The sequence below is a fragment of the Stegostoma tigrinum genome, chromosome 1, assembly GCF_030684315.1.
Source record: "Stegostoma tigrinum isolate sSteTig4 chromosome 1, sSteTig4.hap1, whole genome shotgun sequence".
Lineage (NCBI taxonomy): Eukaryota > Metazoa > Chordata > Chondrichthyes > Orectolobiformes > Stegostomatidae > Stegostoma > Stegostoma tigrinum.
This window is the reverse complement of record NC_081354.1, coordinates 138,813,187-138,830,396: the sequence shown is the minus strand read 5'-3', so window position 1 is coordinate 138,830,396 and position 17,210 is coordinate 138,813,187. Positions and strand designations below refer to the sequence as shown.

Below are 17,210 nucleotides of genomic sequence, written 5' to 3'. Positions count from 1 at the left end.
ATGGCCTACTCCTCCATTTTCTATGTTTCTATTCCTGATTGTGATCATGAGCTGTTTCTTCAATCACTGCAGTCCATATGGTGTGGGTACACACACAGTACAGTTAGGCAACAGGTTTGAGGAATTTAATACTTTGATGAAGGTCCTGTTGAGGGAGGCCTGCTGAGTTGCAGTAGCCCATCTTGGGGAGGGCATACACGGGTATCCTATCCACCACCTCAACTATTCACTTGTCTTCACAAGTGATAACAGTCAAGTGGACTCCTTTGTTCTGCATGGTGTTGAGCTTCTTGAGTGCTGTTGGAATCTCAGGCATGCGGATAAGCAATGAGTTTACCACCACAATCCTGACTTTAGCTTTTTAGACTGTGGACAGGATTTAGGGAATTAGGAGATGGGTTTTTAAGAGTCAGAGGTGTAGAAACATCTAGAAATAATACTTCAGATTAATTGATAGCCTCATAGACAAAGACAAATTAATTAAGGAAAGCCAACATGAATTATTGAAGGAAAAATCAAACTCAGCTAATGTAATAGAGTTTTTGAAGAAGTTCTTTTTGTAGTAGACAGTCATTGAGAGTGGTGCTGTGGATGTGGTTTACATCGACTTCCAAAAGCATTTGATATAGCACCACTTGTGAGTAATGACTGATGAATGAAAGGGGCAGCAGCACTATCTAACCTATTAATTAGCTCTGAATCAAAGCAGTGATCAACACATATTTTTCAGGCTGTAGGAAGATTTGTTCTGCAGTTTGCCAGGGTTCAGTGTTAGGACCCTTGTTCTTCTAGCCAATTATTAATGGGCTAGTTCTTTCTGTGGACAGCAACATTTTAAAATTTGGAATGAGCAAACAGGTAATAGTTGAGGTTTACTGCTGTGAAACAATTGACTCATTTTTATTGGAAGAACACAGAAAGATAATACAAAGTAAAAGGCACATTCCTGAAGGGGATACAGAAGTGGAGGGTCCTAGACGCATATGCTCATAAGTAATTGAAGATGGCAAGACAGGTTGAGAGAGCAGTTAATAAAGCATATTTATTAGGCTTTATTAGTAGAGGCTTAAAGTACAGGAGAAAGGAGTTTATTGAACTTAGGCAAAACACAAGTTCAGCCTCTGTTGAAATATTTCATCCAGTTCTGGCCTTTGTCATTTACGAAGCGTTGGAGTAGGTTCCAAAGAGATTCACAAGAATGGTTCGTGCATTAAGTATCAGTTGTAAAGGTAAACTGGAGAAGTTAGGATTGCTTTTCTTGGTGAAGGGCTATTAGAAGTATTCAAAATCATGACAGGTTTGGAATAAGGTAGATGGGAGAAACTATTCCCACTCCTGAACGATTCAAGGGCAATATTTAAAGTAATTGGCAAAAGAGACATAGGAGTGGGGCGAATGGGCTGAATGGCCTACTCTTTTACATACAGCCATAGCTGATTGAACATTTCAATGCCTTTTATTCCCCTCATCCTCAGAACCCTGTACACCGTTGGAAAATGGAAATATATCTTATGAGCCTATACTCTTTGAAATAGAGTAGATTGAGAGGTGACGTTATTAAAATATACATGGTTCTTAGGGAACTTGACAGGGTAGATGCAGAAAGGTTGTTTCTCCTTGTAGGTCACAATAAGTGGTCTGAGACCTGTACGAGTGGAATACTGGTGGTGCCTTAAACAAATATCAATGTTGATAATGAGATAGTAGGAACGGCCGATGCACGAGTCTGAGATGACAAGGTCTGAGATGACAAGGCCAGACAGCATCAGAGGAGCAGGAAAGCTGACGTTTTGGGTCTGGACTCGTCTTCAGAAGGGTTTTCTGAAGAAGGGCTCAGATCTGAAACTTCAGCTTTCCTGCTCCTCTGATGCTGCCTGGCCTGCTGAGTTCATCCAGCTCTGCACCTTGTTAGCTCATTGTTGATAATGTTTTCTTTCATTGTAGAATTATATTCCAACATGTCAGCCATTTAAAGCAAGGTGCAATCTTTTCCTAAATGTATGGATTGTCAACAGGCCTGAGTTACGGTGATCAAGCACCTTTCCTTGGGCAGGAAACAAACTAAAATCCCTTAAGTCTTCACCTGGGAAGCTTGCAAGCAAATGCATGTGTGGGGAAGATGGAGCTCATGGAGCAAGTTGTAAATCTCAATATTTTGACAGAAACGTTTTGTATTCCTTTCTTAGTATACCAGCTTACATTAACCAAGTAACAGTCTGGTTTCTGGCATGCTGCTGTTGCACTGAACAATGTTGTTTGTACAATTCTCTCAATTTCTAGTTGACCTGGACGGCTAAGACAGCAGGGAAGGTGGTGGGTCTTCAAGCTATGGGGAAAGTACAGGAAAGAGTTGTTAGTTTTCTTCCAATGAGTCATATTGCAGCACAGATGATGGATATCTGGATTCCAATGAAGTTTGGAGCTGCAACTTACTTTGCACAGCCAGATGCGCTCAAGGTGGGTAATTTGTGTAGGTTAAGCATTGAAGAGGTACTTTAGTTTCCAGATAAATCTGAATAACTAATATAAACATATGAATTAGGGGCAGGAATAGGCTACTCCAGCCCTCAAGCCTGCTCCACAATTCACTTTGATCATGGGCTGATCTGATTATTCCACAGTCCCACTTACTTTGATAAGCAGCTACCTATCTACCTCTGCCTTTAAGGCTCTGCTTGTACTGTCTGTTCAGGAGGAGAATTCCGAAGACTTATGACACTGAGCAAAAACAAATTCTCATGTGTGTTAAAAGCACAGTCCCTTACTTTTGATTCAATGGACTCAAAACATTAACTCTGCTTTGTCCGTGCAGATGTTGCCAGACCTGCTGAGTTTCTCCAGCAATTTTTGATTTTGTTTCAGATTTCTAGCATCTATAATTCTTTGTTTTAATATTATCTTTGTAGATTCCTCTGCAAGAGGATTTTTCAGGTCTTTGCCCACATACTTTAACCTACTGATATCACATTATACTCTCTAAAATGTAACTTTCCTACCTATTTCATAGAGTAGAATCCCTATAGTGTGGAAACAGGCCCTTCAGCCCAACAAGCCCACTTTGACTCTTGGAGCATCCCACCTAATCTACACATCCCTGAACACGATGGGCAATTTAGCAGGGCCGATCCACCTAGCCTGCACATCTTTGGACTGTGAGAGGAAACCAGAGCACCCGGAGGAAACCCATGCAGACACAGGGAGAACATGCAAACTCCACACAGACAGTTACCGACTGATGGAATCGACCCCGAGTCCCTGGTGCTGTGAGTCAACAGTGCTAACCACTGAGTTACTGTGCTGTCTATGTGCCATTAGCAAATTTAGCAACCATACCTTTGGTTCTTTCACCCAAGTCCTTTATTAAATGGTATAAAGGTGAGGTCTCAGCCCTGATCCCTATGGCAGACTGCTTATTGCCTCAAGCCACCGAGAAATTTATCCATTTATGCCTATGCTCTGTTTTCTGTTAGCTAGCTAATCTTCTATTCATGCCAAGATGCTACCTCATACACCACGAGCTTTCATTTCCTGCATTAACCTTTGGTGACACTTATTAATGTCTTGTGGAGATCTAATTACTGTACAGCTACCACAGAGTCATACAGCACAGAAACAGACCTCTCGGTCCAACTAGTCCATCCTGACCAGGTTTACCAAATTAACCTCGCCCCATTTGCCTGCATTTGACCCATATCCCTCTGAACCTTTCCTATTCATGTACCTCTCCAAATGTCTTTTAAATATTGCAACTGTACTTACATCAACCACTTCCTCTGGCAGTTCATTCCATATATGCCCTGCCCTCTGTGTGAAAACGTTGTCCCTTGGGTCCTTTTTAAATTTTTCCCCTCTCACCTTAAAACTATGTGCTGTAGTTTTGAACTCCTCTGTGCTATGCAGAAGACTTCTATTGTTCTCTTCATCCAGAACACATGCTACTTCAAAGAACTGCAAAAAATACATGATTTTTTTGCTAACAACACTAGGTTGATTGTGCCTGATTATCTTGAATATTTCTAAGTGCCCTGTCTCTCTCTCTCTGCCCTTTCTGAATAAAAGAATCATATTTGCTATTTTCTAATGTAATGGAACATTTGTTGAATGTGGAGAATTTATTCATTTAAAACCAACGCATCAGCTGTCTTGCTGGTGACTTCCTTTAAGACCAAGTTTATGTGGAAACGCTCATCCAAATATCTTTCAGCTGCCATTCTGCCTTTTAAGAATTCAAAATTTCGTTTCCCCGAAATATGCTTTATTCGTAAAATTTACACAGGGGCCTTATTTTATAGCTCAAATCTGACTTTAATGTAAAGTCACTTTCAGAGCAGTTTCTTTCAGTATAGTATGTGTACAACCTCAACATTTGCCATTACAGGTCGTATTCAGTATGTACATTAGCCTTTCATTTATTCACTGGGACATGCACCCTGTGTGGAATTGGAGGAATGTGTCAGGTATTGAAAGTTCCCTATCAATTGCTATACTGTAACGGAATAGCGTTAAACCATTCCCATTGAGCCTTTCCCACTTTGCAGCAGTTGGTGATTGACAGCTCTTCACACTGGAAGACTAGCAAATTTTGGGCAAACTGAGCCCGCAGAGCTGGTGTTTATTTTGATGTGTGTCCGTGGGAACTTAAGTTCTGCATTTTGGAGCTGCTCGAAATGAACTTTGACAAAATAAAAAGTGCATTTTTCCCAGACCTGTTTTGTCAAGGCATATCTCAAAAAGAGGTCAATGAAGTCTTCTTGCTGCTGAAGCTACCTCAAGGGCAGTGTGCAGAGGAAGTTGCTACTTCAGGTGTGCAGAAAGGATATGACATGAGGGCCCTTCTCACAGCTAGCCAAGGTACACCTTAGTGCTTACTTGGAAGTTCTCTTTGATGAGGTGCCAAATGACTCAACAGTTTGCTCAGGAAAATGTGCAACAGGATCAACTGTCTCCCTTCTGACAGGACCTTGCTTGCACCTGTGGTCAAAGAGGTTTTTTTCTGCAAAACCTTTTCCTCAAGGGGGTAAGTGGGGTAACACAGTTCAACTGATTAGAGCACTCCATGGCAATGTGACCAGGCCCATCCTCCTCAACACTGAAACAGAGAAACTCAGTATTTAGTGACACGTGATGTTTGCATCCCCAGAATTTATGCATAGCTTAATACAGCTGTATAAAAAAAGTTGGCCATCAGGGTAAGAGGAACCTTGAATACATTTTTTTCACCTTTTTGTCTTGATTTGTGTGTCCTGTCCCCACAAACATTGATTTTTGATCTATAGTTGGAGCAGAAGATGATGCAGGAGTGAGCGTAAGTCATACAGAAACTGCATTGAGCAAACATTAATTAAAGCTTCGTCAACCTGCACTTTATAGCTACTGTGGCCTCCAAGAGACCTTATCAATTAATGTCAATTGTGGACTGTTAAAACATAAATCAGAAGCCACACGACACCAAGTTATAATCCGACAGGTTGATTTGAAACCACAAGCCTTTTGAGCACTGCCCCTTCATGAGGTGGGAGGAGGGGATAGGTGGGAGAAAGCTCAGGTTAGGGAGGCGGGGACGAGCTGGGCTGGTATTGGGATGTGGTAGGGGGAGGGGAGATTTTGAAGCTTGTGCATTCTGCACCAATGTCATCCCCTTATAGTGCGTTATAGCTGTGGGGCAGGCTTCTTAATTGCCCGTTGCCTTTTTTCTTCAAGGTGTTGGGGGAGCAATCTGGGTCTTGGGGAAGCCTAACACGAGCACGAAGCCTGAAACTGTCTTGTGCAGGTGGAGAGTGCTTTTCCAGCACTGCTTGTGAAAAGGCAAGAGCTGCAGTGTGTTTCGCCATGTGCCGGCCAACCCACCGCATATAATGTCTAGGCGATTTGCTGCCCTTTAATTATTGCCCTCCTTCAGATGAGATGACAAGATCAGACCCTGATTTGGACCCGCCACCTTCTGGGTTTTCGGTGGCATGCCAAGAAGAATCTTCTTCCCTGGGTCATGAGGTGAGTTGCATCTGGTTTTGTATAGCTTCAACACAAGCCTTGATATTGAAATTTACATTGCCATCAGTTTTACAGTGTGGAATATCAGCTTATCTAATGTAAGTTTACCATTTTGCTTCTTCTTAGGGTACCTTATTGTATACTTTAAGAGAAGTACGTCCCACAGCCTTTTTAGGTGTGCCTCGTGTTTGGGAGAAAATGGAGGAAAAAATGAAAGATGCTGGTGCTGAATCGTCTGCTTTGAAAAGAAAGATAATTAAGTGGGCGAAGGGTATTGGCCTGCAAACAAGTTATAATATGATGGAAGGGTATGTCAAAACAGGGGTTTTTAATGAAGTTATCACAACTGTAATAGTTGCTGTATATTTCTGACACCATGGAGATGTTGCATTCCATCTGATTGGCATTCCTTAGGGGTCAGTGATGGGACCTTTGCAGTTTGTAATATATATAAATGATGTGGAGGAAAATGTAACTGTTCTGATAAGTGAGTTTGCCAATGACACAAAGGTTGGTGGAATTGTGATTAGCAATGAGGACCATCAAAGGATACAGCAGGATATAGATTGGTTGGTGACTTGGACTGTGAGATGGAGTTTAATAGAGATAAATGTGAAGTAATGAGTTTTGGAAGGTCTAATCCAAATGGAAAATATACAGTAAATGGCAGAACCCTTAAGAGTACTGATAGGCAGAGGGATCTGGGTGTACAAGTACACAGGTTACTGCAAGTGGCAACACAGATGGAGAAGGTTATCAACAAGGCATACAACATGCTTGCATTTATTGCCCAGAGCATTGAGTTTAAATATTAGTAGGTAATGTTGCAGCTTTATAGAACCTTAGTTAGGCCGCATTCGGAATATTGTGTTCAATTCTGGTCGCCACACTACCAGAAGGATGTGGTGGCTTTGGAGAGGATACAGAAAAGATTTACCAGGATGTTGTCTGGCATTGAGGGCATTAGCTATGAGGAGCGGTTGGAGAAACTTGGGTTGTTCTCACTGGAACGATGGAGGTTGGGGTGTGACTTTATAGAGGTGTACAAGATTATGAAGGGCATGGACAGAGTGGACAATCAGAAGCTTTTTCCCAGGATGGAAGGGTCAGTTACCAGGGGCCTTAGGTTTAAGATGCAAGGGACAAGGTTAAAAAGTGATATACGAGGCAAGTTTTTTACACAGAGCGTCGTGGGTGCCTGGAACTTGCTGCCGGGGGAGGTAGTGTAAGCAGGTATGACAGTGACTTTTAAAGGGCGCCTTGACAAATATGTGAATGTGATGGGAATAGAGGGATACAGTCCTGGAAGGGTAGGAGGTTTTAGTTGTGACGGGCAGCATGTCGGCGCAGGCTTGGAGGGCCGAAAAGCCTGTTCCTGTACTGTATTTTTCATTGTTCTTTGTTCTCATGGATAGTTCAAGGGCAGATTTACCATCATTCTAAAAAAAGTTAAAATTTCAAAAAACAATGACCATTGAAGGTACTAAAACGTGGATTTACTGTGTGTCTATAATTTAAAACTGTGAAATTAAGTGGGATGAATAAGTTTTTATAAAATTTTAATATAGCTCTATGCACATATATCTATGGCAGGATACTTGAATGTTATAGTCAAATGCAAAGGGCAATTTTTAAATATTTAAATGAAGTGAATCAATTTCTGTAAGGTGATGATATTAAAGTAAATATATACTGATGTCACTGTCACAAGAGAGAGCTGAGAAAGCGAAGAAGCTCGCCCTGAATCCCGAAAGAATATGTGTGTTGAATAGCTCTTACAGAATGTTCCATGGACTTGAGCAATGTTACTTTGGGGCACCAAATAGAGGTAGAACATGTGCACACGACATGGTGGCAGTAGAAAAGGCAAAAAGATGTGGTAAATTTTGTTTTGTTGTTGTTTCATGTGATGTGGGTATCACTGGTTGAACCAGCTTTATTGCCTATTCCTGATTGTTCAGTGTTAAGTTCAGAGTGAGTCCGAAATGACTGCAAGATAGACCAGGTAAGGATAGTAGGTTTCCTTCCTTAAAGAACCACACAGGTTTTACAACAATTGACAATGTTTACATGATCACCATCAGATTTGCTTTTATTCCAGATTTGTATTTAATAAAGTGGTGAGATACAAATCCACATCCCCAGAATATTGGCCTGGGGCTTTAGGGTTACTGTTCCAGTGTCAGTACCACAATGCCATTAGATCCCCCCCTCCCCCCTGCAACGAGTGAAGGTAAGACAGAAAGGAATTAGACAGAAAATGATAAACAGACCATGATTGTAAGGGATAGTGTGTACACACTGAAGTAAATTAATAAAAAATGCTACAGTTTACAAAAATACAAAAACAAGAAAACTAAAGCCTCTGTATAGAACGAAAAACAATACAGCTCAGGAACAGGCCCTTCAGCCCTCCAAGCCTGCACCCTCACATTTTCCCCTTCCATACCGAAAGTGTCTTCAATTACAGGATCCATATCCCTCTTTTCCTTTCCTATTCATGTATTTGTCCAGGTGTTTCTTGAATGCTGCTATTGCGTCTGCTTCCACCACCTTCTCTGGCAGCATTGTCAGGCACCCACCACCTTTTGTGTGAAAAACATGCCTTGCACATCTGTTATAAAGCTTCTCCCACCCCCCCACCCCACACACACACACACGCACACACACACACACACACACACACACACACAGAAGCTACGTCACCTTGTAATTGCTGTCTCCACCCTGGGTAAAACCCTTGTACTTTCCACCCTATCTATGCCATTCACACAATCTTATAAACTTCTATCAGGTTGCCCCTCAACCTCCTGCATTCCAGTGAAAACAAACCCAATCTTTATTGCTAAAATCCCCCATACCAGGCAACATCCGGGTAAACCTTTTCTGTACCCTCTACAAAGCATCTACATCCTTCTGGTAGTGTGGTGACCAGAACTGGAAGCAACATTCCAAGTGCGGCCTAACCAAAGTTCTATGTAGTTGCTGCATAACTTGTCTATCCTTATAATCAGTGTCCATTCCATTGAAGACAAGCATGCCATAGAAATAACAAGGTGTAGAGCTGGATGAACAAAGAAGGCCAAGCAGCATCAGAGGAACAGGAAGGCTGACGTTTTGGGCCTAGACCTTTCTTCAGAAAACCATAGCCCTTTTTTATTACCTTACCTACCTGCAGTGCCGCCTTCGTCATCTGTGGACATGCACACCCAGATCCTTCAGCATATCAATATTCCTAACGGCTCTGCCATTCACTGTATAATTTCCACCTCTACTTGCCCTTCCAAAATGCATTGCCTCACGTTTGTCCATCTGCCATTTTTCTGCCTCGGCCTGATCGGTGTCCTGCTGTATCTTCTGACAATCCTCCTCCCTATCTGCAAGCCCACCAATCTTTGTATGGTCTGCAAATGTACTAATTAGACCAGCTACATTTTCCTCCAAATCATTTATGTAGATCATGAACTGCAGAGGCCCCAGCACTGATCCCTGTGGAATGCCAATAGTCACAGCCCTCCATTCCACCGCTACCCTCTGTCTCCTATGACTGAGCCAGTTCTGTATCCATCTGTACATGACTGCTGGCTGTTCAGTCACCCCTTCAGAATACTCAGCTACTGTTCTGAGGCATCCCTGACCCTGGCACAGGGAGGCAACACGCTATTTATGACTCTAGTTTGCAGCCACTGAACTGCCTGTGAATTCCCTGTACAATCAAGCCTCCTATCACGAAAGCTATCCCAGCCTTTCTCCTGCTCTGCTGTGCCACAAACGTGGCTGTTCCTGCTTTCCCCTGAGAGGCCACTTTTCCCCCCAAACAGTATCCACCATGGTATATCTGTTTGAGAGGGCAATAGCTACAGGGGACTCCTGCACTTATTGCCCACACTTACTAGTCTTCCTGCTCATCACCCAACTCTTTTCTGCCAGTATAGTCCTTGTAGGTGTGACCAGCTCATTAAATGTGTTATCCATGATGTTGTCAGCCTCATGGATGTTCCACAATGAGTCCATCCGCAGCTCCAGCTGCTCCATGCAGTCCATCAGGAGCTGCAGCTGAATACGCGTCTTGCATACGTGGTCACCATGGTTACTGGACATGTCCCTGATTTCCCACGTGTTGTAGGAAGAGCATTCCATGCGGCTGAGTTCTCCTGCCATTGTGAACCGTATCAGCGACAAACAACAAATTAGTGCCAATTACTCAACCTTGCCCACTGCTCACCGAATCAGATTTCTCTCTTTCTCTTTGTTCTTAACAAACTACAAACCACAAAAGTAAGGACTTTACACTCTGTTTCCCTCCCTCCAAAGATTGTTCCCAAGCAGATATTCCTCTTGCACCATGTCGTTTCTTGAACTGTGATGTCGCTTCAGGAACTCTCCCTCTGAATTCAGTTCCACCATTTCTGCACCTCTCCAGCTCCAACTGAGCTCAAACCACTTCTCTCCTGCTCTGGCTGCTCATGATCAGGGTCCTGTTCCTCAGTTTTTTTATTTGAAGCTCAGGGGTTAATGCTTCATTTGGTAGGATATGGCATTTAAACATGAATTCACCAACCTTATGACACTGCATCCAGTTCCTTGAGATTGCACATGTCATTGATTTGTGTGGTTGTTAGTTCCCTCCGTCTTCTCACTGTGTGTATGGTTTCCTGAATCCCTATGGAAACAGAATGTTCTGCTTTCCATCTCTTCTACAGTGTAGATCTGCAGTGTAGTGTTGGAAGAGGAACATTGGGTGTTCATTTGCTCTCATATTCAGCTAATTTTCTTTCTCAGATCAGGTTCACTTACCCACTATGTGTCTCCCCAATCTTAGTGCTAGTAAGTAGCAATATTGAGTCTTTTGCTAATGCATGCAGCTATTAAGGGTGGCATTGTGGCTCAGTGATTAGCACTGCTACTTCACAGCACCAGGGACTCAGGTTCAATTCCACCCTCGGGCGACTATATTTTTCTGTGTGGAGTTTGCACACTCTCCCCGTGTCTGCATGGGTTTCCTCCAGGTGCTCCAGTTTCCTCCCACAGTCCAAAGATGTGCAGGTTAGGTGGATTGGCCATGCTAAATTGCCCACAGTGTTCAGGGGTATGTAGGTTAGGTGGGTTATATGGGGATGGGTCTGAGTGGGATGCTTTAAGGGTCAGTGTGGACTTGTTGGGCCAAACGGCCTGTTTCCACACTGCAGGGATTCTATTCAACAGTGCAGTTAATTTGAGCTACATGTAGAAATCATTTATGAACACAACATTAAGATATTGTGTTGATCAGATTTCTCATTGATAATAGCAATTTTTTTATTTTAAAGATCCCCTCTGATTTGGAATTATCAAGTCCTTGATTCAGTTCTGTACAGTCTCTTTCCTAATTCCTTTCTTCAAAAAAATGAACTGAATTTAAAAAAAAACTTTTTTTTGTTAACAACTATTTCTTATTCTTTTGCTTCTTTGTGTTTTACGCTTTGTGATGAGATCAAAGGGATTATTTGCATGTTTTATGTTACAGAAGCACATTGCAGCCCTTTGGATACACCTTGGCAAATCAGCTGGTATTTAAGAAAGTTCGTGTCTTATTGGGCCTGGACCAATGTAGCAAGTGCTTTACAGGAGCAGCGCCTATTACCAAAGAAACACTAGAGTACTTCCTAAGCCTTCGCATCACAATTTTTGAGCTTTATGGGATGAGTGAGAGTTCAGGTCCACACACCATCTCTCATCAAGACTTCTATCGAATTACAAGGTCTGTGTAAATGCCAGTACTAGTGTAATTGTAATTAATCATATTTAAATTCTTGCGGATAAAACATTTGTTTAATTCATACAGACTTGTATACATTAAATAATTGCTCATCCTGCGCTGAGGAATACTTTTAGGGTTTGCTCTATTTCTATCTTTTCCACGTAATATAACTTTGCTATGTTTCTTTATGGCTTAACTCTCTGCTCTTATGTTACATTGTTCTTATGGATCACCAGTTACATAAGTTTGTAGTTTGCTCAGAGTTGGGAACTGCCTTCTTAAAAAGTTAAAGTTGATTATACGAATGATAAGTCAAAGACATGGCTGATTATAGACATGCAACTCTGCTAATACTGAAGACGACTTTTTCTGAGCTTAGCAAAAACTTCCAAGTGTGCAATCAAGTTAGTAATCTGTTGTGTTACATCAATTGAGCTCAATGGCAGTATTTCCTCCTCTTAATCAGAAGGTTGTGGTTTCAAGGACTACTCTTGGAAACATAATCCAGACTGGCATTTCAATGAAGCAGCATTAACTGTTATCTTTTGACAGAACCAGCCCTTCGGCCCATGGTGTTCGGCTGAGCATGCTGCCAAACTGAACTAATCCCTTCTGCCTGCCCGTAGTCCATATCCCTTCGGCCCATAATGTTAGGCTGAGCATGCTGCCAAACTAAACTAATCCCTTCTGCCTGCCCGTAGTCCATATCCCTCCATTCCTTACATATTCATGTGCTTTACTAAAATCCCTTAAATGCTCCTATCGTATCTGCCTCCACCACCATACATGGCAGTGTGTTCCAGACCCCAACCACTCTCTGTGTAAAAAAAACCTCACATCTCTTTTGAACATCCCCCTTTCACCTTTAATGCATGGCCCTTAGTATTAGCCATTTCAAGTTTGGGGAAAATGATTCTGACCATCAACCCTATCCATGCATCTCATAATTTTATAAATGTTTATCTAGCCTCCCCTCAGCCTCCATTGCTCCAGAAATAAAAACAGCCCAGGTTTTTCTAGCCTCTCCTTAACAGCTCATACCCTCTAATCCAGGCAGCAGCCTGGTAAACTCTTCTGTATGCTCTCCAAAGCCTCCACGTCCTTACTGTGATGAGGTGGCCAGAATTGGTCAAAAATCTCATATAAAAGCAAAATAATATGAGTGCAGGAAATTTAAACAAAAGCAAAAATGCTGGAAATTCTTAGCTACTCAGGCAACATCAGTGTAGAGGAACAGAGTTAATATCAGAAATGGTAAAGGATTAAAAGATTTTCAACATGTGCAGAGGTAGCGTTTTCTTCTTTATTCATTCATATTACAATTTTTGAGATGAGGGCATTGCTGGCTAGGCAGCATTTATTACCCAGAGGGCAGTTAAGAGTCAACCACTTTGCTGTGGGTCTGGAGTCACATGTAGGCCAGATCAGGTAAGGGGATGGCAGTTTCTTTCCCGAAAGGATATTAGGGCTTTTCCCAATAATTGGCAATCACTCCATGGTTGTCATTAGATTCTTAATTCCACATATTTATTGAATTCAAGTGCTGCCACCAGCCAGGGCATGATTTGAACCCTGGTCCCTAGAATGTTATCTGGCTCTCTGGATTAACAGTCAAGCGATAATACCACTAGGCCATCACCTCCCCTTTCTTGCTGCATCTAAAAGAGGAGAGATGAGAAAGAACAAAATGAAATGCTCATTTATAATATCAGAAGTAATCAGGAAAGGAGTAGACTGTTTAGCTCCTTGAACCTGTTCTGCCATTCAATAGGATTATTGCTGATGCCACTTTCCTGCTGTTTCCCTGTAATGCTTGATTCCCCTACTTATCAAGAACCTATCTCAGGCTTAATTATACACAGGGACTCTGCCCCTACTGTTCTCTGTGACAAGGAGTTCCAAAGACTTACAACCAACTGAGAGAAGAAATTCCTCCTTGTCTCAGGCCTAAATTGGTGCCCCTTTATTCTGAGATGATGCCCTCTGGTCCTAGACTCTCCCATAAGGGAAGACATCCTCTCAGTGTTTATCTTGTCAAGCCCTTTAAGCATTCAATATGTTTCAATGAGATTATCTCTCATCCTTCTAAATTCCAGTGAGTAGAGTCCCAATCATGTTAGCCTTTGCTCAGAAGGCAATCCCTGCTACCAGGATCGTCCTAAGGAACCTTTTTCTGAACTGCCTCCAATTAAATGGTATCCGTCCTTAAATAAGCGGGCCAAAACTGCTCAAAATACCTTGTATAGTAAGTCTTCCATACTCTTATACTCCAATAATAATAATACAAATACTCCCTTATACTCAGATTGAAGGCAGGAGAAGACAATTGGATGTTGCTGTAATAATGTACTTTAGGGGAAGAAATCCTGGGCTGGCCTACATATGACTCCAGATCTACAGCAATGTGGTTGATTCTTAACTGCCACTCAGAAATGGTTTAGCTAGCCACTGTGTTCAAGAGGAATTGGGGATGAACAAAAAATTCTGGTCTTGTGACACCAACATCCCATACAAGAATAATTTAGAAAAACAGGGTAGTGAACAAACACGTTTTAAAAAGGATTTAAAAAAGAACAGTTTAGAGAAGATGTGAATAGGATAATTATTACTAAAAGCTCAGTTGCTTAATAACCTCATCTAACATTGTTGGATTCTGCATTGTTTTATTTTATTTGTTCATGGTATATGGGTGTTGCTGACCAGGGTAGTAATTATTTCCCAGAGGGCAGTTAAATCCAGAAGGCTGTAAATTCTGAAGTTGAGCTGTTGTTCTCTAAGGTTTATTGGAACAGGATAAGTGGCTGAAGAAAGAAATCAAAGTGGAAGTAGGCTGTGAATCTAAAATGACACATGACTGGAAGCCCAAGGTTGCCCTTGTAAATTGAAGGAGAGAGTTTTGCAAATTGACCACCTAAACTGTGTTTATTCTTCCCAATACAGATGTAAATGCACCAAAAGCAGTGAATATTGTTTATTAAATAGAAAGAAGCTGAAATAGTGGCTGAGTCAAAGACTCTTAACATGTAAGCAGGCAGTTGGTAATGACCTCATGATATTATTGCTAGATTGTTAATCCAGGTAATGTTCTGGGTTCCAGGTTTGATTCCTGTCATTGCAGATAGTGGAATTTGGATTTGATAAAAAATATGTAGTTAAGAGTCTAATTATGACCATGGAATCATTGCAGATTGTTGGTAAAACCAATCTGGATTACCGCTGTCTTTCAGGGAAACAAATCTGCCATTCTCATCCAGTCTGGCCTCCACATGATCTCAGACCTACCGCAATATGGTCGATGCTTAACTGCCCTCTGGACAATTAGAGTTGGGCATTAAATGCTGGCCCAATCAGCGCTGCCTGCAATTTATGACTGAATGAAAAGAAGTTAGACATTCATTTGCGTTGCCATTGTCTCCAAAGCTATGGGCCAAAAGCTGGAAAATGGGATTAGTGCAGTCAAATCTCTATTGACTGGCATGGATACAATGGGTCAAGTGATCTCCTTCTGTGCTGTAAACATCTATGTGTCTATGAATCTAATTACAAGTAAATAACTCTTGTCACCTGAAGGGAATATTTGGGAATTTGGATTGTAGGAAGGGAAGTGGTAACAAGGCAAATATTGCCTATCCTGGGCTTGTACAAGACGGTTGGAGAGCTGTTGTTGTGATTGATAAGTGGACTAAGGTGTTACAGAACATGTTGAAAATCAGTGTGAGGGATAATACGTTAGTAGCAACATTGCACTGGAGGTGAAGGAAATGGCACAGTAATTAATTAAATGTGGAGGCGTTTGGGCTATAGAATGAGGAGGACCAGGCGAACTCTGAAGGAGAAAAGAAGGACTGAGGACAGAAGTACAGGAATGAGGCAGGCATGGCCGAGGGCCCTGGCAACAGTGATTGTTCAAGAAGGAAGATATATCAGAAGGACTAGTGTGGAAGGTGCCATCATCAGGACAGATGTGATAGAAGCAAAGAAACTAGGATTAAAGAACACAGTTCTTTCACAAGGGTAATTTTCTCAACAGCTTTAGAAAGTCCGTATTTAATGCAGCTGAGCTACTGTGATTCTACTATTCTTATTGTGGTCCCCGGTCTCATCTTCTGTGTCCTTGTTTGTCCATTGATATTTGCCTTTCACTAGCATTCTTTTTATCATTTAATGTCTCCTGCTTTTTATCAATCGCAGGCCTAACTTTCTTCTCTTTTCCCTTTTCTCGCATTTGCTTTCTCATGATTCTTTCAAGGGATGTGAGCATCGTTAGCAAGTGCAGTATTTGCTGCTCGTCCCTTTGAACTGAGGAAAGCAAAGAGTCAACCATTTCTGTGGAACTTTGAGTTATATGTAAGCCATAAAAACTGAAACAACTGCAGATGCTTTAAATCAGGAACAAAAACAGAAGTTGCCGGAAAAGCTCAGCAGGTGTGGCGGCATCTGTGAAGGAAACAATCAGAGTTAACATTTCGGGTCCGGTGACCCTTCCTCAGTTCTGAGGAAATGTTAACTCTGATTTTTTCTTCACAGATGCTGCTAAACCTACTGAGCTTCTCCAGCAACTGCTGTTTTTGTTATATGTAGGCCAGGCCAGGTAAAGAGAGTAGATTTTGGTCCCCATGGTGAATTAGGTGTGTTTTTCTGACAAACAATGATTGTTGGCCATCATTGCCAAGACTACAATCCAAGTCCATATTTTGTTGATTGAATTTGAATTCATCATCTCCTATGACGTGATTTTAATCCATATCTTCAGAGCATTGTTGGATATCTAGACTACCAGTTCTGCAATGTTACCACTACACCACCACGTGCTTTAACATAATCATTTAAAACATCCATTCCACATTTTAACTGCTCTTTCTGGGTACAAGGAAATTTTTCTAGAATTCCTCATTGGGTTATAAATGACTATCTTATAATTTATGAGCCCCAGATTTGAATTGTCAACTCATGAAAACAGTTTGTTTTTTGCTGAAGGAAAGAGCTCTAGCCTGTTAAGTCTTTATTGCTGAATACTACTCAGTTTTGGTATCACCTGTGCAAATCTTTCCTTTATCTTCTCAGTGCCTGTTTCTTTTGTAACTTGGAGGCCATAGTGCTTTTAAGTAAAATATTTATCACTCCTGGTTACTACAGCAAAACAAGCTATCTTTACCCCGACAATCAAATCTGTTATGACTCATTTTCTAGCCCACTAATGTTCCTTGCCCTTGATTGTCCCTATTTTGATTATACTGTATTATTAATTGGGATCACCCTTATCTGAGTCACTGACTTTGAACAATGCAATTGTTTAAAATCAGCACTACACTCTGCCTTATGTGAGGGATGCATGACTTGTGACAACTGTTTTTTAATGCAAATAAGCTGGAGAGAGTGCAGAAGTGATTCACTAGTATGGTTCCAAGTGTGATAAGCTTCAGCTATGAGGATAGTTTGAAAACATTGGGACTGTTCTCCCTGGAGAGAAGATCTGTTT

The 17,210-nt window shown here is 41.6% G+C and overlaps 1 protein-coding gene across 9 annotated transcripts in view; it reads left to right on the top strand.

The window, feature by feature from the left end:
- The window catches only part of LOC125459679 (long-chain-fatty-acid--CoA ligase ACSBG2-like), a 118,538-nt gene that overhangs the window by 33,481 nt on the left and 67,847 nt on the right, over positions 1-17,210 (top strand). For 8 of the 9 annotated variants that reach the window (XR_009446213.1, XM_059648909.1, XM_059648950.1 and 5 more), the window contains 3 exons: positions 2,281-2,457; positions 6,118-6,299; positions 11,498-11,731. Coding sequence is in view for 8 of the 9 variants with exons in the window: in XM_059648909.1 (XP_059504892.1) it covers positions 2,281-2,457; positions 6,118-6,299; positions 11,498-11,731 (593 nt within the window). In the remaining variant the exon portion in view is untranslated. The remainder of the gene's footprint in view (positions 1-2,280; positions 2,458-6,117; positions 6,300-11,497; positions 11,732-17,210) is intronic. The other variant, XM_059648938.1, reaches the window with a different exon arrangement.